Source organism: Morus notabilis, unplaced genomic scaffold (genome assembly GCF_000414095.1).
Source record: "Morus notabilis unplaced genomic scaffold, ASM41409v2 Scaffold804, whole genome shotgun sequence".
In the NCBI taxonomy this organism is placed as follows: Eukaryota; Viridiplantae; Streptophyta; class Magnoliopsida; order Rosales; family Moraceae; genus Morus; species Morus notabilis.
The window spans coordinates 43421-68573 of record NW_010361209.1 but is presented as its reverse complement, the minus strand read 5'-3'; the positions used below and the strand labels follow the sequence as shown (position 1 = coordinate 68573).

Here is a 25153-nt window from a genome sequence, read left to right as displayed (position 1 = left end):
TAAATTTAAATTGTACAACTATTTAAAATATAAAAATAAATTTTTAAAAAATAAAATAAAATAAATAAAAATAAAATATAGTGTTAAAAAATAAAATATATTATTAATTTATTAAAAAATAAAGTACATATTTATTATATTAAAGTTAACAATAATTATGCTAATATTATAATATTAGGCAAATAAAATAATAAATATATGTTGCATTTATTATTTTTTGAATTTTATTTTTAATTGTGTATTTATAAGTAAAATAAGGGTATAATAGTAAATTGATATTAATATTAGCAATGAGAGTCTCAATCCCAAGGGGGAGCATGGGAATGCCAATCTCATTCTTTAATCTCAAATTTGAGTGGGACCCACCAATCTCACTCTCATTCTAGGATAAAAAAGAGCAAGTAAATATGGAATTGACTTTCATTCCCCACTCTCATTCTTCAATCTTAGTAAGTAAAATGATTAATTATAAATGAACTATAATACATGAAAAATAAACTATTATAAATTCTTTGTTGTTGTCTTCTTCGCGCTTTTTTTTTTGTGTTTTTTTTCCTTGGTTGCTAAGTTGCTATTGATTTTGTATTTTTCAAATTTTGCTGCTTCTTGTTTTTTTTTTTTTTGCCATTATATCTGAAATAAAAAAAAAGAACAATCACACACTAATTATTTAAATACAAAGAAAATCTAATACAATCAACTACTGATTTATCAGTGATCGACTCAAATAGTGAGTCCAATAGAGCCAATCCTCAATAGACCTTAGTTTATGAGCAAATTGACTAAAGAAATAGTGAGTTCAAGGTGTTGATAAGATCTAAAGGATGAGGGGATTCGGCGAGCTGAGTTTTGAAGAAGCAAAGGGACGTTGCAATGGCGATATCTACTGGAGGAGGAGGCCACAAGGACTCGATCTAGCGATGTCAAGAATAGCTTGGCGATCGGAAGATGGAGATGGAGATCTCCGTGGATGGTTGGGGAAGGATGTGATGGGCAATGGAGATCTTGGTGGCTCGGTTGGAAAGGTACTTTGTTATGGCAACTAGTGCCCTTGAGAGAAGGTCATAAGCAAAGCATGTGACAGAAACCGTCTATAATGTAACATACATTATCAATTGGACTCTTGATGCAACAATTTTGAAGTTGAAGGGGTCAATTGTCAAATTTTTTTTTCAGGGACTGATTTGTGAATCACGTAAAATTTAAGGGGTAACGTTCCAAAAAATCCTTAGAATTTTTCTTTCATTATGGTCTGATCATGTTTTTTCTTTAACGTAATGTTTTTTTGATGATTTTTCGTGAATGAAATTACTTATTATTTTGCTTTTACTTTTCATTATGGTCTGATGATATTTTTTCTTTATTGTAATGTTTTTTGATGATTTTTTGTGAATGGTATTACTTATTATTATTTTTTTAACTTTTCATTATAGTCTGATCATTATTTCAGTGAAATTACTTATTCATTCTGTACATATTTTTGTGTGTTTTGGGCACTCTAAATTGGATGGGGTTTGGACTTTTTTGGTCGTGGTTGCAGAGCTTTTAGGGCTTCCTTTCTTTGTGTTTTTAATGATCAAATGGTCTACTCTTTTTTTTAAAAAAAGAAGAAACTTTCTTTTTTATGCTCACAATTTCATTAATAAAATTACGGTAGTTGACTTCTTTTAAAACAATTTCATTACATACAATTGTTGAGGTTTTTACGATCTTTGACTTTTTCCTATTTAAAATTTATATTTAAGATTTTATCCCATTTTTATACTTTTTTGTGTGCTTTAATTATTTCTTTCTGTTTTTTATTATATGAGGACAAAATTGTCTTTATACATGCGATGGTCAATAATTTTATAAATAAACAAAAAAATAGGTATTTTTAAATTTAAGGTACTCATAATAGACATTTATGTAAATAATCCCCTCAATAATACCATATGTCGTCATCTATCCCTCATCTTTCACGTGTATATATCCTCACCGGAAAAGACACCCTCTTAAGTCTTAATTATGTTTTCCGTAGTACAAGTTGATCAAATTTGTTGATTTTTATATAAAATGATGATGACCTCCCTTTAGTAGTTAATTAATGGACGTTAAATTTACTAATTTAAATTGAGATATAATTTTATATAAAAAAATTTTATTATATTAAAAAAATTAAATGTGATTATTTTTATTATAATAAAATTTAAATTTTAAATTTAAATTAATAAAATAAACAAGACTAAATAAGACTGAAGAAAGTATTCAATATAATAACAAGTCTCCTATTAGTCTTTTTTAAATTCCTTAGTTTATGTAACTTGTAACATTAAACAAGGAATATGATTTTTTAAAAATAAAAAAAAATTAGTTTCAATATTTTTTAAATGAACTAAATCAAGTTCTAATCCATCTTCCATATCAATTTTGAGGTAGCTGAATAAGACTTGCTACCTCAAACTATCAGAGGAAGACCGAAGAGAGATGTCTGTGATTTGGGTTAATATTGGTTTAATCTTTGTGCTGATCAGCCATGGAACTGAAGCTTCTTATCATGAACAAAGAGATTTTGATCAGTGCCTTTCTAATGGTCAGCCCTACAGAGCCGGCTTTCACTTTCAACCTCCTAAGAATTGGATGAATGGTTCTCTCTCTCTCTCTCTCTCTCTCTTCTCTCTCTCTCTTCCCAATTTGGAGTTTCCTTTCTCAGACTTTTTCTCTCTATTCTATCAGTCTATTATTCTCTTGTGCTGATTTTCTCTCTCTTCCTTTCATTTGGCAAAATGGCCGATGATGACTCTATGCAGATCCTAATGGTATGTTTTCTCCACTCTGCCATACATATTTACCTTCTCTATATCCACATATTTCATTTTCCAGATATATATATATATAGTTCCAATCGATCATGAGAATTATTACCCGTTTATAGGAATCAACGCCTTCATATTTTCCAGATATACATAGTTCTAATGGATTCTGAGAATAATTACATGTTTATAGGAATCAATGCCCTCGTACTTATACAGATAATAAAATTTGGCCCTAATTTAACCTATTTTATCTGAAAAATTTTCTGGAAAACAAATTGAACTTTATCTTCAAAAAAATATTGCTTATTCTTCACCACAAATACAGGGCCAATGTACTATAAGGGACTTTACCACCTGTTCTATCAGTACAATCCGTTCGGTCCATTATGGCGTAAGAACATTACATGGGCACATTCAATATCATCCGATCTCATCAACTGGGTCCATCTTGATCATGCCCTACACCCCATCGATCCTTTCGACATCAACGGTTGTTGGTCGGGTTCCACCACATTCCTTGATGGGAAAATTCCTGCGATTCTATACACTGGAATCGACTCCCAAAACCGTGAAGTCCAAAACTTGGCTCTCCCCAAGAACCCATCAGACCCTTTTCTATTAGAATGGTCCAAATCTCCACACAATCCTTTGATGATTCCGACAAATGGGCTTGAACCAGATTGGTTCAGAGACCCAACAACTGCGTGGCTAGGCCCGGACAAGATTTGGCGGGTCGTCGTTGGGGCCCAAATTGATGGAAAAGGAATGGCCATTTTGTACAAGAGCAAAGACTTTGTCAAGTGGAATAGGACTGATTATCCGCTACACTCGTCTGCAAAAACTAACATGTGGGAGTGTCCTGATTTTTTCCCTGTTAGTGTTAATAGCACAAATGGTATTGATTTTTCGGATGATCAAGATCAATTTAATACTAAACATGTTCTTAAGGCAAGTTTCAATAGCCATGACTACTATACATTGGGGAAATACGTGGCCAAAACAGACGAATTTGCGGTTGAAACTGATTTCTTGGATGTTGTTGGTTGGGATTTGCGATTAGATTACGGTAAGTTTTACGCTTCCAAGGCATTTTATGATGGTGCAACGCAAAGGAGGATATTATGGGCTTGGGTTAATGAGTCCGACAGTGATTTGGATTCCGTGAACAAAGGATGGTCCGGCCTTCAGGTAATCTTAAAATTATTATACATATTTGTGTTTGTTTCAAGTGAGGATACAATGATTATTTTTCTTATTATACAAAACAATAACTAAAAATTTATGAAAAATTTACTCATCAAATTTAAAATCTTAAAATTTAGTCGTTCTGTCACTGATTATGTGTTCATACGACTATCTAATCATATATGCCTGACTACTTGAAAAATCAGTAGTGACTGCTCAAGAATGTTTTTAACTCTAACAAGTGGTTTGAATGTTTGCATGTGTTTTGTTTTACAGACATTTCCTAGAAGTATTATTCTAAGCAAGTCTGGACGACAATTAATACAATGGCCAATTAAAGAAATTGAGAAACTGAGAAGCGACAAAGTTGATCTTCAAAAGAAGCTTGACCTTAAGGGCGGGTCAGAGTTTGAAGTTTTTGGTGTCACAGCTTCACAGGTAAAATCAATTAAATTGAATTCTCTCAGGCCTCGTTCATTTCACCGATTTGAGTTTAAAATTCGAGTTTTGTTACAGTAAAAAACTCTCAGAAGCAGCCACATCTAACTTTTTTACTACAGTAAAAGCTCTCACATAAAGTCACATCTCAACTCGAATCAGCGAATTAAACAGGCCGTATTACGCCAACATATATGTCATTAATAAACATACAAATTAGTTATTAGTTGTTTGTTTTTGTCTAATTTATTTTTTATTTAAGGCGGATGTGGAAGTTACATTTGATGTGGAGGAACTAAAAAAGGCAGAGTTGTTTGATCCTAGTTGGGTTGATCCCCAACTGCTTTGCAGTCAGAAAAATGCATCTGTTAGAGGTGAAATTGGTCCGTTTGGTTTGTTGGCTTTGGCTTCCAAGGACTTGACAGAACAAACTGCAATCTTCTTCCGTATTTATAAAAGCAATGAAAAGTATATTGTTCTCATGTGTAGTGACCAAAGCAGGTGAGTGAAATAATGGTTCGTTTAAAATTTGTTCTAAAATAATTTTATTTTTTATATAAAAATAGAAATGAAAATATTTTTAATTTTATGCAGAAATCATTTTTAAAAATGCGTTTGGTAGTTTTATCAAAATATTATTTTCAGTATAAAAAAATTTATTAATGTCTTCCTCTATCTTTCTCTACTCGAGAGAGGAGAAAACGGAAATAAAAAATGAAAAACGACTAAAAGTCTTTTTTTATTTCTCTCATATTTTACACTAAATTAAAAAATCGTTTTTATTTCCGTTTTTTATCTTTAATTGTGCCAAACGCCGTTTTATAAACGTTTTCATTTTTTTTGTTTCTCAAAAAACGTAAAAAACAAAAATAAAAACAACTTGTTCAAATATAATCCCTTTTCTTTTTGTCCTTGGTTATTATAGGAATTAAATTAATTATGGAAATTAAAAATGGAGCAGGTCTTCATTGAGGGAAGGGCTTGACAAAACCACATATGGAGCGTTTGTAGACTTGGATCCTACCAAAGAGAAAATAACATTAAGAAGCTTGGTATGTTTGCCTCTCATTTGGTTGCTCCTTTTTTTTTTTTTTTTTTGGGTGCATTTGTCATTTTAAAATATGATATATGGGTTTATTGTGTGCAGATTGACCATTCAATTGTTGAGAGTTTTGGTGGAGAAGGAAGAACGTGCATCACAGCTAGAGTTTATCCAAAATTGGCAATTGATAAAGATGCCCACTTATATGCATTCAACTATGGAAGTAAAAGCGTTAAAATCTCAAAGCTTAATGCTTGGAGCATAAAGAGTGCCCAATTTGTCACCATGAAAGGGGAAGAATACCAATAATTGGTCAGGAATACAATTTCGAAGATTAAAATATTGTTGCCACCGATAATTCCTCGGGCTCGCGTTGAATTTGTATTTGGCCATGCACACTGTATGCTCCGTATCTATCTTAACTATCATATGTAGTAAGAATTTAATGCTGCAATACTTAAGGCCGTGTTTAGAATTGATCTTATTTTTATTTTTTATGTTTTTTAAGAAAAAAAAAATGAAGATGTTTTTAAAACAGTGTTTAGCGTAATAAAGATAAAAAACAGAAATGAAAACGATTTTTTAATTTAGTGTAAAATGAGAACATTTTTTATTTTCGTTTTCTCCTCTCTCGAGCAAAGAGAAAGAGAGAGAGATATATATTAATGGGTTTTTTATACTGAAAATAATCTCTTGATAAAATTATCAAACGCATTTTTAAAAATGATTTTTGTCTAAGATTGAAAACGTTTTCATTTTCATTTTCATACAAAAAACAAAATCATTTTGAAACGAGTTCTAAACACACCTTATATTTAGCATTTGAACACAAAAATTTTTTTTCTCCAATACAATGTAATGGTAATTTTGGCACTAAATATATCATATATCAAACATTGAAATTTGGGATTTTATTCATTGATTCAAATATTTGTTGCCAATTGCTATCAATTGTTACTCGGCCTTGCTTTGACTTTTGTATCTGAAAACATCTGTGTTTCTTCCCATATAATTTGGCCACGCACACTCTCTCTGTTAATTATCATATGTCGGCGCATCTCCAATGCAACAAGAAATTAATGTAGCTATTCTTAAATTTAGTATTCGAACACAAAATTACTCTAATGCAATGCTATGCCAATTTTGTTAATAGTAAATAAAACATATACCAAATATTGAAATCAGAATTATTCGCCCACTTTTCAACAATTAATCACAAGTTACATTGTTTATATTTAACCTTTTATTTTTTGTTACAAAACTCAATGATGATAAAAGAGTTATACACGGTGGTTGCAAGCTTGAATTAGTCATTAATGGTAATCCTGACTTACCTTCGAAGTTGAGATCTAAAGTTCGAATTCCTCCACGTCATATTTAAAAAAAAAAAGAAGAAAAAGTGTCATGAATGGCAATAAAAAATAATTAAAATAATACTTTAAAGTAATGACAAAAGTATAATATTTGTAGTACGAGATTTGATAGGATTAGTGCATTAAAACATAAAATGAATAATTGTGTCAAATGTAGTATTTTAGATTTCGTTGGCTATATTTAACAATAATGTGACATTACATACGAAGACGGTTTTAGGTTTTTTTTTATTTTTTATTTGTTCAAATAATAAATGAGAATTGCGATTTTTTTTTATATGGGGAAACATTGGGAGATAGTTCACCATTAAAAACAAAATGAGGGAAAAATATCATGTCATTATTGTCATGTAAAAGAAACATGTCTTTTATCTAGTGACAATTTACATAAACGACATGTCATATGCTGTCAACATATTATTTTATTGGTAGAAATTACATATTAAATTGAGTCGTTTTGATAAGAGAACAAAATTGATTGAAAATTATTATAAATAACAGATTTATGAAACTAATTTAAGTAAATTATAGATTTATAAAACTGAAATTAAGTAAAAAAGAAAAAAGGAAAAACACAACTAAATTCTCTTGGGAGGTAAAATTTTATCCTGAAAAATTGAACGCTTTGTTCATTTTTATCGATTCGAGTTTTTAATTTTAATTTTATTATAGTTAAAAACTCTCATAAAAAATTACATCTAACTTTATTATTACAGTTAAAAATTCTTCTCAACACAAATTAAAAACTCAAATTAAAAACTAACGAGGCCGAAATTTCCAAATTCCTGAGCATGAACAATCTGATAAGGTCTAAAATATTGACCTCCGACTCTTTGTACTGTCTCCTTCTTTCTTTCTTTAAAATAAATAAATAAACAAACTCCCTGTGTCGTCTTGCGCTTGTCATCCATGATCCTTCACTTGTTTATCTTTTTTTTTTTTTTTTTTTTAAAAAAAAATCATCTTTTCTATAGCTTAGCAAATCAAACCTTTTTTTTTTCCCCGCTTGTAAAACTTCTTTTCTTACAAGCCGATCAAACTTGTCAATGCTCATCTAAAGATTACCGCCCTTGAGTACTTAACTAAACAAAACCGAGGCAAATATTTACTAAAATAACATCCTCCCTGAATTATTGTATCATTTAAACAGAACTATATGTTTCTTTATTAGCTCTGAGTAATTTTTAAATGCAAGTTGGAGATCCAATTGACCCGAAAAGGATGAGTCAATTAAATTTGGATTTTAAGTCCATTTTCCCATCGATTTCTGGTAGCTGAATCCCGAATGTGAGTTGAACAGAAATGTCTGTGATTCAGGTTATTTGTCTATTATTTGTGCTGGTCAGCCATGGAATTGAAGGATCTGATCATGGACAAAGAACTCAAAGAAGTCTTTACACTTCAAAAGGGCAACCGTACAGAACTGCATATCATTTTCAACCTCCTAAGAACTGGATGAATGGTTTGTCTCTCTGTCCCACTTGAATCTACTTGTTAGTTCTTTCTTTCTTTTTGAGATCTCCTGTGACATTGGAAGTTTGATTAAAGAACCTCTATTTTCTTCTTCTTGAGTTGACTTTTCCCTCTCGTTTTTGACAAATGGCCGCTGGTGACTATATGCAGATCCTAATGGTATGTTTTCTCAACTCTCCTGCATTTGGCTGCTGTTTTGGTTATAAAGCACATATAATGTACATTTGAAAAGGATGAGATACATTTCCTCAACAAAAAAAAAACACCCATCTGAAATTTTTCTGGAAAAATTGAAATATATGTCTAAAAGATGCTCATTCAATTTACATAGGGCCAATGTACTACAAGGGGGTTTACCATCTGTTCTACCAGTACAATCCATACAGTGCAGTGTGGGGAAACATCACATGGGGACATTCAATATCATACGATCTCATCAACTGGGTTCATCTTGATATTGCTCTAAACCCCACTGATCCTTTTGACATCAACGGTTGCTGGTCCGGTTCCGCCACAATCCTTCCTGATCAAAAGCCTGCCATTCTATACACCGGACGTGACACCGAAAACCGTCAAGTTCAAAACCTGGCCGTGCCCAAAAATCTGTCTGACCCTTTTCTAAGAGAATGGTCCAAAACACCCCATAATCCGTTAATGGCACCCACTAATGACATTGATCCAGATTTCTTCAGAGACCCAACAACTGCGTGGCTAGGCCCGGATAAAATTTGGCGGGTTTTAGTTGGAGCCCAGATTGATGGGAAAGGAATGGCTATTCTGTACAAGAGCAAAGACTTTGTAAAGTGGAATAGAACTAAGAATCCTCTTCATTCTTCTACAAAGACTAAGATGTGGGAGTGTCCTGATTTTTACCCTATTAATGGGAAAGATCAAGTTGAAGATCAATTTAAGACTAAGTATGTTCTTAAGGCAAGCTTCCATGACCAAGACCACTACATAGTGGGAAAATACGAGCCGGAAACAGACACGTACGAGATTGAGAGTGACTTCTTGGATGATGGTTCGGATTTGCGATATGATTTTGGGAAGTTTTATGCTTCTAAAACATTTTACGACAGTGAAAAGAAGAGGAGGATACTGTGGGGCTGGGTGGCCGAGTCCGACAGTGAAGCGGATGACAAGAACAAAGGCTGGTCGGGGCTTCAGGTAATCTAGAATCTAATCTGTTTGTCCATGAGACAATAATATTAGAATATAATCCTACTGCCAGACGGTTTAAGTTTTAATATGAATTGGTAATCTAACATGGTATCAGAATAAGCGATCTTGTATTCAAATTTTTGTAATTGCAATTTCGTGACTTGTTATCTGGGGGTCTATTGTCTTCTTCGATAGGTATATGTCAGCCATTTGTATATGGATTGATAATCTAACCATCTGAAGTTGTTTACTTAAAAACAGATTTGACCCTTGAAATGTGTTTTTGGCTTTTCAGTCCATTCCTAGAAGTATTGTTCTTGGTAAATCTGGGAGGCAATTAGTGCAGTGGCCTGTCAAAGAAGTAGAGAGACTAAGAAGCAAGGAAGTTTTTGATCTCCGCAATAAGGAGGTCAAGCGTAGATCAGTGTTTGAAATTACTGGTGTCACGGCTTCACAGGTAAACTAACTGAACTTTTGTTATGACCTTATTTGTATACATCAACAACAAACATATGAGTTAGTAATTACTTGTTTCTTGATCTTATCTAATTTCTTCTCTTTTAAGGCGGATGTGGAAGTTACATTTGATGTGGGAGGACTAGAAAAGGCAGAGTTATTTGACCCCAGTTGGGTCGATCCACAACTGCTTTGCGATCAGAAAAATGCATCCGTCAGAGGCAAAATCGGGCCATTTGGTTTGTTGGTTTTGGCTTCAAAGGAGTTGACAGAACAAACTGCAATCTTCTTCCGTATATTTGAAAGCAGTGATAAGTATGTTGTTCTCATGTGTAGTGACCAAAGTAGGTGAGTGAGTTAATACTTGTTCAAATATAACCTCTTTTTTCTTACTCATTTTTTTATGAGAATTAAATTAAGTATGAAAATTGAAAAAGTGAGCAGGTCTTCGTTAAGGGGAGGGCTTAAGAAAACCGCATATGGAGCGTTTGTAGACTTAGATCCTAACAAAGAGAAAATAACATTGAGAAGCTTGGTATGTTGCCCTCATTTGGTTGCTCTTTTCTTTCGTTGGGATTTTTATTTTTATTTTTATTTTTTTTGTGAGTTTGTCATTTTGAAATATGATATATGGGTTAATTTTGGTGCAGATTGATCATTCAATTGTTGAGAGTTTTGGTGGAGAAGGGAGAAGTTGCATCACAGCTAGAGTTTATCCGAAATTGGCAATTGACAAAGAAGCCCATTTATATGCATTCAACTATGGTAGTAAAAGCGTTAAAATCTTAAAGCTTAATGCTTGGAGCATGAAGAGTGCTCAAATTGTTCCCATGAAAAGGAGAAGAAGACCAATATACGGTCGGGAGGAATGATATTTTGAAAATTGAGTATTGTCGCAGCCACACGAACTCGAGTAAGATTGAGGCTGATCAGAAGAAAAATTTTGTTCTGCCTCGGAATATCTTCCCTCTGCCTAGCTTTGAATTTACAATATTTGTTTTTAACTTTATTTTAAACCTATCCTATGTTGTCTTTTGATTTTTCTGTCTACTGTTTTTCCAATGAGAAATGCTTGTTACTACTAGTTGTTTTGACTGATTTTAATTTATTTTCCATATGTAAACGTTTTGGAAAATAATAAAACTTGAATGACAAGCCGTTGTACAAATAAAACAAAAATGTCACGTAAAAACAAGACATGTTATTTTTAGAGTTTGAAGAGAGATTAGAAGAAAATTTGAGGGAGAAGAATTGTATTTTGTAAGGAATTGGGCCTCCATCTTAAAAAGATTCGGGAGAGATTGACACGTCAAATAAATGAAATTGTCAGAATTAAACTCAACGTATATGCAATATTGAAATATCAGAATTGAAATTGAAATAAAAGATTTTGAAAACTTTCCAAAAATTTTCTTAACCGCTTCATGAATAGTTGTTTGTTTCAAATTTGCACAAACTGCTCCATGCATGGTTCACTCATAACCATTAATTAAGGTTTGAATGCAGTCACGAACGATGGGAACGGAAATGGTGGGGAGACATCGCCAATGATGAGCACAAAGCATTTGAGCGGCTTGAAATGGAGCAAATTTTTGCCACCAACTAGGACTTGATGTCAGATTCTTGTCCCATTTCCCCTATTTATAAAACAAGCCAAAAAAAATGGCAGAAGAAGAAATGTGTAAAACTACCCGTTTATTGTCATTTTATTAGAATAGATGAATTGTCATTTTATTAGAATAGATGAATTTAAACAAATTAAAAATAAAAAGGGACAACACTAAAGACAAGGGTAAGGTAATTTTTCAGGCGAAAAAAATAAAAAAATAATAGTTGTTATTTGATTAAAAGACGACATCCAGGTAAAAAGAGATGTCAATGTCGGGTGCGTTTGGAATTGGTTTCAAAACATTTTTATTTTTTGTATGAAAATGAAAACGAAAACGTTTTTATTTTCATTTTGAAATCATTTCTGAAAATGCGTTTGATAGTTTTGTTCTGAGATTGTTTTCAGTTTAAAAAAAACTGAAATTGTGTTTAGTGGTTTAATTTTTAAAAACATGTAATAATATTTAAATTAATAATATATTAAATAAATATATTAAATAATAATGTATTAAATAAATATATTAAATAAACATTATTATATCTATTAAATATATGTGTTGCCCAAAAAAAAATGGAGAAAAATGGTAGAAGAAGAAATGTGTAAAACTACCCGTCTATTGTGATTTTATTAGAATAGATCAATTTAAACAAATTAAAAATAAAAAGGGACAACACTAAAGACAAGGGTAATATTACGAGGGATAATTTTTCAGGAAAAAATAAAATAAAAAAATTATAGTTGTTATTCGATTAAAGGACGACATACAGTAAAAAGAGATGTCAATGTCATTTTCGTTAAGTAAAATGCGACGCGGCGCTTTAGTTGAAGTATAAATGGCATGTCGCTGTGTTACTGTGTTAGAGCAAGAGAAAACAATAGGTTTTTTGGGCAAACGACAACATCTAGGGAACTGAGAGTGGAATGAAAATTTTAGGCCCTGTTCTTTTTATTGATTTGAGTTTAGAATTCGAATTTTGTTACAATAAAAGGCTCTCAGAAATAATCACATGTAACTTTTTTACTACAGTAAAAAATTCTCACACAACATCACATCTTAACTCGAATTGACGAACCGAACGGGATGGGTTGATAAAGCCACATGCCGTTTTTTCTTACAAAAATGACTGTATTTTTTGTTTCAGATAAAAAAAAAAACATCATGGAGCAATGAAATGTCGTTTCTTTTTACTTGCAACGACATGTCGTTGATTGAATAAAAATCATACAATAAAACGATAAACGAACTGATGTTTAGGACATTAGCAAGAAACGATTTTTATTTTGTTTTCTGTTTGTTTTTTCAATTTAGTTCAACCGACCATTTTTATTTTTTAAGTATGTTTTCGACAATGCTTACACAAAAGAAAGAGGAGTCATGAAGCGAGACAACCACATTTTATGTATTTTTGAACTAAACATAATGAATTTTATACTTATCCGAATATCATTCTTTTCTTTCTAATTTATCCTCGCAAGACAATATCAGAAACAAAACAAATATACATTAAGGAAAGTATAAATATATATATATATGTATACCTTTTACTTTGACTTTATTTAGAAAGTACATCATCTATTTTGAAACTAACAAATTTATATCTTCAATTGATCAATGCTCGAGTTTTCATTATTCAAAAAGACCGGGAAGAAAAATAAATAAAAAACTGAAAAACTCACAAAATTTTAATACAAAAATATTTGTTGCAAAATCGTTGACTTATTTATTACAAGAAATTTGAGGATAAACCTAAACATCTCATTGTTCAGTTGTATTTTTGAATTATGGTAATTTGAATGTAGATCTTGAGTTGAGTTGAAGTTGTAACTTGAGTTTGTGTTTAAATGTGCACATTTGAGTTATGATTTGAATTGATAATTTATTTGAGTTTGTGCTTAAATAGGTCAAAATTTGAATTTGTATTTAAAATAGTATTTTAATAAAAACTCAATAGTAATAAAAAATTTTAATGCGGTATATGGGTGGGGTTTTATTCGTCTCTTCATTGTGAACGCATATTGTTCCTTAATTTGAATTGGAATTAAAACGAAAAAGTTATGACGTTTTTAAGAATAGAAAAAATATTGTTTCTTAATTTAAGTTTGAGTTTAAGAACTTGAGTTGATGATGAAACTTGAACTCAGATTTTAGGCCTCAAACTCAAGTTAAAACTTGAGTTAAAACTCAAGTTCAAACTCAAATTTTACAAACGAACATGAACTTAAATAAAGTTGTAACTTGAGTTCAAACTTTTTTTTGAGTTTTACTCTAAAAGAACAAGCCCTAATAATGCATTTGGTTGGTGGATTCGTGTCATGATTTGGATCATGATTCGTGGCTCGCTACAGTATTTTATCTCACAAAAAATATACGTAAACTGAGAATGATTTTGAATCATGATTCTGAATTTATGAACTAAACGTTCACTAAATATTTTTTGTTTAGCCAAAAGTCTATTTATCATGAACTAATTAGGTGTTTAATATAATAATTCATCTTATAATTCAAATCATAATTCGTGATTTATTATAATATTTTATCTTATAAAAAATATACATAAATTAAAAATAATTAAAAATATCATTCTACCTTTTTTCAGGAGGGACTAAAATATTCTTTCCGAGTATTAAACAAAAGTTTCGTACTGAAAAATTACTATTTTCGGACAAGAAAAAACGCTATTGGGTTTTGGTTTTTAATTATTAAAAAAAAAAAAAAGAAGAATTATACAAAGTTGGGGAAGAAAGAGAGCGCGGCCTCTTCAGTTTCCCCCTCTCGACCAGATTGCAAGAAGAGAGAAGAGAGAAACGTCTTTTCATAGCTGAAGAGAGAGAACACACCAGAAAAACCTTCTCTTCCAATTTTCGAAGCTTCCAAAATCCAAGAACACAACCCGCATCACGTGTCTTGGGTTTCGAAACCAGTTTTTCCCCGCCTCCTATTGGGTATCCATCAATCTTACGGAACTTCAATTTTTCTTTCTTCTTCTTCATATATATATATATATATATACACACACACACATGTATATATGTATTTACAGAGTAAAGAAGAAACGCAAACATTTCGAAGAGGACAGAGTTTCAAGAATCTGATTCTTCCAGAGACTGTTAGAGAGAGAGAGAGAGAGATAGAGAGAGAGAGAGAGAGAATGGGAGAAGACGGCGGAGAGGATAGGGCAAAGGCGGGGGAGAGGTCGTCGGGCGCGTACAAATGGCTGGCGAGCTTCCAGAGAGATCTGATGGCGGGGGCGGTGATGGGAGGGGTGGTGCACACAATCGTTGCCCCAATCGAGAGGGCGAAGCTGCTTCTTCAGACGCAAGAGAGCAACATCGCCATCGTCGGCGGCGGCGGAAGGAGGAGGTTCAAGGGAATGCTCGATTGCATCGTCCGTACCGTCAGGGAAGAAGGCATTCTCTCTCTCTGGAGAGGCAATGGCAGCAGCGTCCTCCGCTATTACCCTTCCGTCGCCCTCAATTTCTCCCTCAAGGTTTCGTTTTTCTTTACAACTTTATCTCTTTCTTTTCTATTAATTAAATTTTTTTTTAGGGATTGATTTTGCCTGAGAAAAAAGATTAGTTCTTGATTGTGACTTGTGGCATATTTGATTGAATTTAGGAATCTTCTTGATAGGAATTATTGGAAGTTTAATTAATTCGTCGTCAGGGATGTGTTAACTATCTAATTTTAGGTTGGGAAACAATGAAATCAATGAGAAACGACAATGTTCCATTGTTTTCATTTCACACTATTTTATGTTTCTTTCTGTTATTTTTTAAATTTAATAAGAGAGGCAGGGGAAAAGTTAATAAATTTGTTTAATAGTTTACTGGTTTCTTTGTTAGATTAATTTGCTTTGATTTGCTGCGCATTTGAATTTTGAGGGAGTTGGATTGGCAAGGGCCAAAGGCATGGAGCACACTTAAGTCAGCATTTTGAAACTAACTTGTATACATGGACTTTTGATGTCTCTCATCATGTCATCTGAATGACTTTTAACCTCAGATAGTTACCTTAGGTGACCTTTATGGACAAACTTTTATTTATTTTAATTTTTGGGTCTTGAAAAGTTAGTTATTGGAATCTTTATTTAGATCAATATTTTGCGCTGTTTTTTTCCCTTCAATCTTGACCTTTCATTTGATCTTACATGCATGCTAAACAGGGCATTTCTCTTAACTACAATAACTCCATATTGTTACTGACTTGAGGTTGAATAGCCTTCTAGGCAAGATGGTTTTGTCTGAAAGAAACCTCAAATAATGTATTTCATTTAGTTTCTAATGTAACCTAGTTTAAATGAGATATATGCTGTCGATCCCCTGCATCTGATCGATTGTATATTCGTATAACTTATGTTCTAAATGTATATAGGAGTGTATTTAGTATGATCTCATTTATAAGGAGGGACAGGTATAAAATTTATGATATACTTTGGATCCAGCTTTTAGCTGACATTGTTGAAATACTTTTGTTTTTTTTAATCTATATTTGCAAATGCAAGTTGAAATTAGAATAAAGAACATAGCTTCAGAGGCAGTAGATGGACTAACTAGAAATGCTAAGGAATGTGGATGTAGAAATATGACATTCTGACTCGTGCTATAACATCCTTATTTTAAAAGAAGATCAGTGAAAATTGAAGTGATAGTCTTATTTGGGAGTTAAGATGAACTTTCTGTTGCACCCAGAAGTTGGTAAAGTCACGAGTCACAAGGCAAATCTGGGAGTTTTGTTCTTGCCGTCTTACAGACCTAGATCTTTACCTTCATCTAGAACCAACTGAATCTATAGATATGTTCCAGCATGGAATTATCGGTAGGGATTCTTGGGAACTTTAGGGCGCGTTTGGAACTCGTTCCAAAATAATTTTGTTTTTTGTATGAAAATGAAAATGAAAACGTTTTCAATCTCAGACAGAAACCATTTTTGAAAATACGTTTGGTAGTTTAATCAAGAGATTATTTTCAATGTAAAAAACTCATTAATGTCTCTGTTTCTCTCTGCTCGAGAGAGGAGAAAACGAAAACAAAAAATGAAAAACGACTAAAAGTCGTTTTTCATTTCTCTTTCATTTTACACTAAACTAAAAAATCGTTTTCATTTCTATTTTTTGTTTTTATTGCGCCAAATGTCGTTTTGAAAACGTTTTCATTTTTTCTTTTTTGAAAAACGTGAAAAATAAAAACGGGATTAATTCTAAACACGGCCTTAGTCTTTTATTTGTGTGGTGTGATACGTTATCGTGCATGTGCAGCCATACATAGGATTTTTTTTAAGAGTTATGAGATTGAGTATTCCATTACTCTACCTAGCGGCTAGCGGCAAAGAGTGACTTATTAAATTCCAACAAGTGCATTGCCACCTCAAACAGCGTGGTGATACTTTTTGGATTGACAAAGCGTGTCCTTTTGTCATTGGGAAGATCAATATTAATCATGTCCGTACAAGTTGAGTCATCATTGATCGAAGCATTATAAATTTGTTGAGGTTGCTTCAGGTTGCAGTGGGAAAAAGTTGATCAAATGTAATGAAATTAGCTGCATCAACCCTTTTTATGGGTCTATATTATATTATATAACTTGATATATCTTTAGTTTTATGTGAGGATGGGGGGTCGCCCAGGAGATAGTGTTGATGTTATAAGACAATTATTAGTACGCATGCATTAGCCTACATAATTATTTTAATAGAGTTGAAATTTATGGAAGATGCCTTCTACTTTATCTTTAAAGATGTCACTGTTTACTTATGCATGGTAAGAAAACCGTTATTCAAAGTGGGCAAACTCGTGAATTACACATCTATCTAAGGACACGTTTCACATCAGAATCGGGAGATATTACCGTTTTACTGTCAGGATTTTCCTCTTGTTTTGTTGTTTTTACTGGCATTCTATGTTGTTGTTTTAACTGATTCTTTTTGAGTTGTTTTTGTTCCAACAGGATCTTTATCGAAACATGCTAAGGAACGGAAACTCCCAAGATGGTGGTCATTTTGCGTCTGGCGCATCTGCTAACTTCATTGCTGGGGCTGCAGCCGGTTGCACCACATTAGTCCTAATATACCCGCTTGATATTGCCCACACCCGTCTTGCAGCCGACATTGGAAGGACCGATGCCCGACAGTTCCGTGGAATCTACCACTTCCTCTCCACCGTGCACCAAAAAGACGGACTCCGCGGCATCTACCGGGGGCTTCCAGCCTCTCTACATGGAATGGTCGTCCACCGGGGTCTCTACTTTGGAGGATTTGACACCATGAAGGAAGTAATGTCCAAAGAATCCAAACCCGAAGTGCCACTTTGGAAACGCTGGATTGTCGCTCAGGCAGTGACCACCTCGGCAGGGTTGTTGTCATATCCATTGGACACGGTTCGGAGGCGGATGATGATGCAGTCCGGGCTGGAGCAGCCAATGTACCGCAGCACTCTGGATTGTTGGAGGAAGATATATACGACAGAAGGGGTGGCGTCGTTTTACCGTGGCACGGTTTCTAACATGTTTAGGAGTACAGGGGCTGCTGCGATATTGGTTTTGTATGATGAGGTCAAGAAGTTCATGAACTGGGGAAGGTTGTAGCAGGAAATCCCATTTTGGTTGCTTGTTGTTTTCAACTTTCAAGGAAAGGATTAAAAAAGAAAGGAAAAGAAAAATACACACAGGAATGATGAGACAAATTTACAGTACAGCGTCTAGGAGGATTATTAACATTTTGTTAAGGTGGGAAAGTAAAGTGAGAGAGAGAGATTGATTTGGCTTCGGTGCACACTGCACTAGTGACATTCATTTTGCCACGTTGCTTTTTTGGGCGTCTGGCAATTCAGACCTTGATTTTTTTTTTTGTTTCTCCGAAGAAATAAATAAACAAAATGAAAAGTATAGTATCAGTTGGGAAACTACAAATCATACCTTAAATTGGTTGTCGTTATTGACTTTATTCATGTACCCTTTTATGGTTCTCTCAGGTGGGAATGAATGACATCTCGCACATAAGGCAGCACACAGAGAAGTCATCTCTCTCTCTCTCTCTGCCTCACAAATGGAGCAGTTTCATTTTTTCATTGGTGATGATTAGTTGATTATTACTATTACCTTTTAGCTTAATCACACAGTTTTTCCCATCAACATGATTTGTGTTGGCATCAATTACTTTTTTTTTCTTTATATTATTGAGAAAATAACCCCTTTAGAACCGAAAGTCAAAAGTACACTTGCCTTTCAGGTATTTCTGATCCTCCAAGTTCAAGTACTTTTCAATTATTTGTTTATTTGCGAAAAAATCAATACAAAGCACAAGGGTAATTTGACTAGGTATCTCTTAGTTATGAACTAGAGAGAGAGAGAGAGAGAGAGAGAGAGAGAGGGCTTTAAAAAGTCCATGAGTGTGGCCTGATTTGGCCCTATGCTGGGATGTGTATCCAATCAAATGAGTTATGTGTGAGGGTTCCACAGTAGGAAGATAATGTGCGAACCTCATCAATCACCAGTTACCACTAGAGGAAAAGTTTTTTAAAAAATTATATTAAAAAAATATTAAACAGGTATAAAAAAAAAAAGCAAGTAAACTTGACATGAAGTATCTAAAGAGGCTTTTGGAACTTTAGACTGAATTTTAACTTTTCAAGACTTAAGTGCATCTAAAGCCCTACCATTAAGGAACTTTCAGTGGGGGTCCAATTTACAATTTTTTTTTCCTTTTTAAAAATAAATAAATCAAACGACTTTTTCTTTTACCATAATTTTTAAACACTTTCATATGTCATATAAATAAACTTCTGAATTTTGCCTTGGTATTTTTTTTTTTTTTCCTTTTATAATGTCGCCTTGGTATTTTTATTTTTATTTTTCCGTTTATTTTCTTAAAAAAGAATCACAAGGAGATTCTTCTTACGTTAGGCTGTAAAAGATTCTATGTGGAGGGGTCCACTATAGGTGTAAAATCAAACCCATTGCATGTCTGCCACGTATGATTCTCGATTAAAGGGAAAAAGAAATTGAAAGAGGGGATACGCACCACTGGAATTGTGGTTTGTGGTTGTTAATGTTTTTTTTTTTTTTTTTTTTTTTTTTTTTTTTTTTTTTTGTTTTTGGTAATTGTGGTTGTTAATGTTGTTGTTGTCATCAGTCATCACTTAAGCTGTCTTTTCCAAACCCACAGGAAATTTAAAAATAATTTAAAAAAAAGGGCAATGGGGCCCACTAACATGAAAAGTGGGGTTGGCCCTCTTACCCTCTGTTATCGCCGGCTCACAAAACTCTCTTTCTCCATTCCTTAATTGGGAAAAGATCTAGAAATCTTTGAAGAATGCTCTATTCGTTACCACACACTGACATAGTGACATGATATATTCCTCCTACATTTATTATAAGAGAATAATATTGTAACATTATTGTCAAATTACAATCTACAAAACTAGCTAGATTCAACAAACCAGGGCAAGTACATCCCACCCTTAATTTTTTGATTTTATTTTCCCATAAAAGACTGTTTTTTAATTACTTTATTAATTTGAGCAGTGGAACAACCGTACTTTGATACCCTTTTTTTTTTTTTTTGGTTTGAAATGATTCGTACCATAAAACTTGTACAACTTCATACATCAAAATGGGTTGCAAATAAAAAAGCCTAGTGTTGGTCCACGAGCTTTATCATGTAGTAGAAAATAGGCAATTAATAAGGGATGGCACAGTGACGGTGAAATTGGGCTGTCGGGTGGCTGAAGGCGCAACCATGTTAAACCGTGACGCAAGAATGTTGTCTGATGGGGTCATGACAAAATTTGGGTTTTTGTCGTCACGTTCCAGTTTTTGGTGTAAACTGTAAACCCATCTGTCACTTTTTAATCAAACAAGTCCCTTACGCTTAAGTTGTCAATTCCAAAACAAACAAAACAGATTGAATAAACAAAGAAAAGCCCCAAATTGTAATTTCAACTTCACCTATTTAAATTTAAAATTTAAAATTTATTATAATAAAAAATTTAAAAAAATAATCACATTTAATTCTTTTATTATATTTTAATTTTTTTATTATATTAAAAAATTTTCACATAAAATCATACTCAATTAAAATTAAAAACTTAAATCCAACTAAACACAGCTCGATAACAACACCGAGCGGCTAGCTAGCAAATACAGATTAGTGTCAATCCCAAGAATAACGTGGAGTAGATGCCAACAGTGAGAATTTCGCTATTTTTTTTTAATTATTATTTTCTTAAATATTTTTCAATTTCCAACCCCCTTCAGACTCGGAAGAAGGCTATGGAGATTAGAGAGTTCAAAAGAAGCCGTGTTTGGCTAATGAAGATATTTGCAATAATTGGACGAACATTGTCAGAATATCTAGCAGTCCCCAATTCTTTCCAAAGTTTTGTCATCGTCACCAAGGTACTTTTCAGGATTAATTAAAGAGACTTTTCCTCAACTCAGAAGAGCATATAATACATGGCACTACACATCATACGTTAAGAAGTATTAACCATTGATCACCAGAACCTACAAGCGAACAGAATCATATATATATATATATATATATATATCATCCAATTCTCAGGCTTTCGTTGCTTCAATAATTGAAAGTGGGACCCTAATATATATTGATAATTGGTCTAACCCCAACATATGTGAATAACAAAATACATAGAAAGAAAAAAGAAAAAAAGAAGGGAAAAAAAAAAACCCCAAGAAAATTTACAGACTAACTAGGCCTATATGATCAAATTCCACGGCCACAAGATAGTACTGCAGATCATGAAAGTCCACATATTGGACGGCCCTGATTGCCACTAAATAATACTACCCTAGTAATTAATCACCCCAGGCCGGCAACACCAAACTAGATCGAACTGAGAACACATATGATATAGGAAACACACACGTGAAGCTAATTAAGAGAGAAAATTTCCCATCTTAAAGTCGTTCTGGTATTTGACCATGATTATCAAACAACGGGAATTGGAAAATGGAAATTGGAAACAGCCAAGGGGAAGGGTTTTTTTTTTTTTTTTTTTTTGGGTTCCTAATTCTTTACGTTTTTCAAAATAACCCGAATTTATATATCCATGATATGATGAGAAATTAAGCTAAAGCGTAATTCGTACTGATTATGAATCAGAGGGCGCCAACTTCGACAAGCTTGGGGATGAGGTGGCCGCTGAGGTGGAGGGCGACGAGGGCCTCCAAGCCGCCGACGTAGGAGCCGGGCCCCGCCGATGAAGACGGAGGGAGGAGAGACAGCGGCGGCGGAGGCGGAGCTGGGATGGTCGGCGGTTGTTGTAGTTGTTGTTGGGAGAAAGGGGATCTCGTGGTCGTCGAGCTCGATGACGGTGGGGTGGACGCCGATGGTGGCGAGGAGCTTCTTCATGACGTGGCACATGCAGCAGGAGTTGCGGCTGAAGATGATCACGGGGTGCTCCGATATCAGCCGTTGGATTCGCGCCTCCGCCGACTCCTCGTCGTCGATCGATAGGGAGGCGCTCGTGGGCCCGCCCAGGTCCAGCTGGACTACGTCCTCTGAGCACCGCCTTAGGCCTTGTATCTCCATAGACACAGAGAGAGAGAGAGAGAGAGTTAGGGAGTGGGAGTTGGGAAGAGGAGGAGAGTGGTGTTGATGTCAACGCGGGTGTAGTGGGGTGTGTGTGAGAGAGGAGGGGAGTTTTTATAAAAAGAAAAGAAAATGTGGTGGGGAGAGAGAGAGAGAGACATAGAGAGAGAAAGAGAGGGAGTGTGCGTGTGTGGTTGCTTACATCACAAACTACTGTGTTTACAATTACAAATATACGTGCTTTGGAATCGTAGGTTTTTGGAACTTTTGCCTTCCCTAACCCCCACGCGCCCCTTATATATATTATTACTTATTACACCACCCCTTCTTTTTTTGGTCATGTGAGTCTTTTTTTTCTCTATTTTTTTTTTCCTTCCTTGAACTTTTGCTTCATGCTTGGAGCTTTTTTTTCTTTTTGTTTTTTTTTTTTTGTGTGACATAGACATTAATAATTGTTGTTATTGTGAAAATATAATTATCTCTGTCGTTTCGAAAGGTCATTTCTTTCTTTCGTTTTTTTTTTTTTTCAGAATTAGAATACACGTGGTGAGAATTTTGAATTTAAGCGTAAATCAGAAGAAGCCTCCTGAAGATAGTTTTTGACAAGCTTTGATGATGCAACATAATCGTAAAGCAAGTATCTTCTTAGGAGACGTTTGATTCATAGATTAGAATCATGTGATTAGAATTATATTTGATTTACGTGTATTTTTTGTGAGAGAAAACACTGTAACGAACTATAAACCATGATCCAAATCATGGTTTGAATCCTCCAACCAAACATCTCATTAGCTTTATTACTTTGTGAAAAAAAAAACAGAGAAATTTTTACAATGGAGATGGCTATTTTATTTTAGTGTATGATTGTTGTTTTTAATTGTTAGATAATTTTTAATAGTTATATATGTATATGTCTGTAATAAAAATCTATACGTGACATATAATTATTTCAATTACAAATCAAACAATTAAAAGCTAATTCAAAGTTTAAAACACGGTGAAGCAAAATAATCTTTAATTATACCTTGCACTTAATTTGACAGATGCCAAAATCACAACTAGACTTTAATTTCATGGATGAAAAAAAAAATCACAAACTTAACCAAAAATTTCATTATACAAAAGAACATTTTGGGCCATGTTAATTCCAAAAATGCAGTAGTAAGGAATTCAAAAAAGTTGTAGGACATGAAAGTGATTCTTTAAAAAAAAAATTCAAATACAGAATTGAACAATAGGGCAAAATAAAAAAATAATAAAAAAATATTATTAATGTAGGTACAATTTAACATTAATTTCATACCTAATTTCATCGTAAAGTAAAGTGTAGAGTGCAAATTTCTCCCTTAAATTAAAAAGATGATAATAAATGGACAGATTTCTGCTTAAAAAAAGATTAAATCAGAATCAAAGCAAAAAGAAAAAAAAAGTAAAAAAAAAAACATATATAGAAAGCAATGAATTATTGAAAGGGTGGTGAGAGCTGGAGCAGAAGAAAGCGCGTGAGTATCATCGCTGTCAAAAACACGATGAGGTAGTTCGGAAATACTGGATATTTGCCGGTTAAGTGGCGTGGCCGTGGAGCGATCACATGGGGGTGGGGGGAGGGGGGGAGCCAAGCAGTAAATGAGAGTGACGTCACATTGACTTTGACGTGGAACGGCAAGATTGAACCGTGACGTAACAAAAAGCTAAAGCCCCAGACTCCAGTGCAGTAAAAAGAGAGAGAAGCTCGGGCTGACGTGGACTGGTATGCCGGGGTGAGGAAGGCCGGGTCCCACCAACCTCATGACATCATAACCAGATCTGAATCACACTTTCCACGTCATCATGACGTTCCCTGCAGGACACGTGGCGCTGTCTTTGGCTTTCCTTCAGGCATGGAGGTAGTGTGGGCTTGGGGGGAGATAAGTAGGAGCGGGGCCCATCTGGCTTTTTGGGTCTGCCTGTAGGGACCAATGGAAGCTCACCACGTGGTTTGTCAGTTTGCTGCGGTGCTAATTGTAAATGGGAGGGCGTTCGAGGGTGACGTTGTGGGGTGTGGGCCCCACAATGAATAATATTAAGTCATTTGGAAAGTCCATTAAAGGTGCACCGTTGATGGTGGTAAATATGGTGTCTGCCATATATTTGTGAGATCAGAGATTGCATCACGGCTACCTGGGATGGCCCACACTTAAAATTCACCGTGTTCGGCTCTCTAACTTTCTTTTCTTCCTTCATGTAGCCCCCCCCGCCCTTTTTATATTTGTTCTCAAAATACCCAATGGGTAATAAAACAAGACCCTCTAATATAAAATTGTAAATTATGTCGCATTCGCATCAAAAGTTCAAAACTAAGTTGGAAACCCACAAATTACATGGGGTTTTGCTTGTACCCAAATTATTGTGAATATAATAATTCAATGTCAATTATTAAATTGTCCACATGTATTGCCTTTTCTTTTCCTTTTTTTTCCCCTATTTTTTGATGGGGGGCACTATTGTTGACAAAGAACTAAATGAGTCCCATTCAATGAGATTGAGCTTTCGGAAAAGTTAATGGGTTGCAGGAGATAATTTAAACAATCATCTGAACAAGGTAACTTTTAGGGTAGTTTTGGTTAGAGTTAGTGGAATTAAATTTAAAAAAAAAAAAAAGACTCATTATTTCATTTGGTCGTATCGATTTAGTACGCACTAATAATTATTCATCTCATAGAAGATTTTTTCCCTCGTTAAAGAAATTGTAATTGCCTTTCCAAGTTGGATGAATGCACATTCTCTTTTTTCATGAGTTTGAAATGTGGTGGTTTATTTATTTATTTATTTTGTCGTTTTAATTATAAGGTGTAAAAAGTGTGAGCTTGGAGTCTAAATTGATAATTTTTTTTTTTTTTGGTTTGATTGGTTTTACTTATTACATCATGCATAGTTCAAATTAGAGCTAAAACATGTGCATCCAAAAGACACCATTTTTGAACGGGGTTCATAGTTCAAACTTCAAATTGCATGAACCTATTAGCCGAATAGCCCTTTTTTTTTTTTTTTTTTTTTTTTTTTTTTTAGGGAATTGTCATTGTCATTTGAGGTGGA

The 25153-nt window shown here is 33.8% G+C and overlaps 4 protein-coding genes across 5 annotated transcripts; 3 read left to right on the top strand and 1 right to left on the bottom strand.

The window, feature by feature from the left end:
• The first annotated feature begins 2413 nt into the window (after positions 1-2413).
• LOC21402430 (beta-fructofuranosidase, insoluble isoenzyme CWINV1) lies at positions 2414-5922 on the top strand. Its single transcript, XM_024166048.1, has 7 exons — positions 2414-2626; positions 2790-2798; positions 3121-3983; positions 4257-4418; positions 4681-4919; positions 5380-5470; positions 5566-5922. Exons 1-7 carry the CDS (start codon positions 2467-2469, stop codon positions 5767-5769), a joined length of 1728 nt encoding a protein of 575 aa, XP_024021816.1. The 5' UTR covers positions 2414-2466; the 3' UTR covers positions 5770-5922.
• Positions 5923-7961: 2039 nt separating this feature from the next.
• On the top strand, positions 7962-10951 carry LOC21402429 (beta-fructofuranosidase, insoluble isoenzyme CWINV1). 2 transcript variants are annotated; one of them, XM_024166052.1, is made up of 7 exons: positions 7962-8295; positions 8457-8465; positions 8638-9473; positions 9763-9924; positions 10033-10271; positions 10368-10458; positions 10574-10951. In XM_024166052.1, exons 1-7 carry the CDS (start codon positions 8136-8138, stop codon positions 10793-10795), a joined length of 1719 nt encoding a protein of 572 aa, XP_024021820.1. In that variant the 5' UTR covers positions 7962-8135; the 3' UTR covers positions 10796-10951. The 2 variants fall into 2 exon arrangements, with proteins under 2 accessions (XP_024021820.1, XP_024021821.1); XM_024166053.1 differs by lacking the exon at positions 10574-10951 and having other exon boundaries at positions 10361-10451.
• A 3324-nt stretch (positions 10952-14275) lies between these two features.
• LOC21402428 (probable ADP,ATP carrier protein At5g56450) lies at positions 14276-18376 on the top strand. Its single transcript, XM_010098748.2, has 2 exons — positions 14276-15020; positions 17476-18376. The coding sequence occupies exons 1-2, from the start codon at positions 14562-14564 to the stop codon at positions 18109-18111; spliced, it is 1095 nt and encodes a 364-aa protein (XP_010097050.2). The 5' UTR covers positions 14276-14561; the 3' UTR covers positions 18112-18376.
• Positions 18377-21090: 2714 nt separating this feature from the next.
• Positions 21091-22221, bottom strand: LOC21402427 (glutaredoxin-C6). Its single transcript, XM_010098747.2, is given in 2 exon segments — positions 21091-21741; positions 21743-22221. Coding segments are annotated over 2 exon segments (432 nt in total). The 5' UTR covers positions 22079-22221; the 3' UTR covers positions 21091-21645.
• Between the last annotated feature and the right edge of the window lie 2932 nt (positions 22222-25153).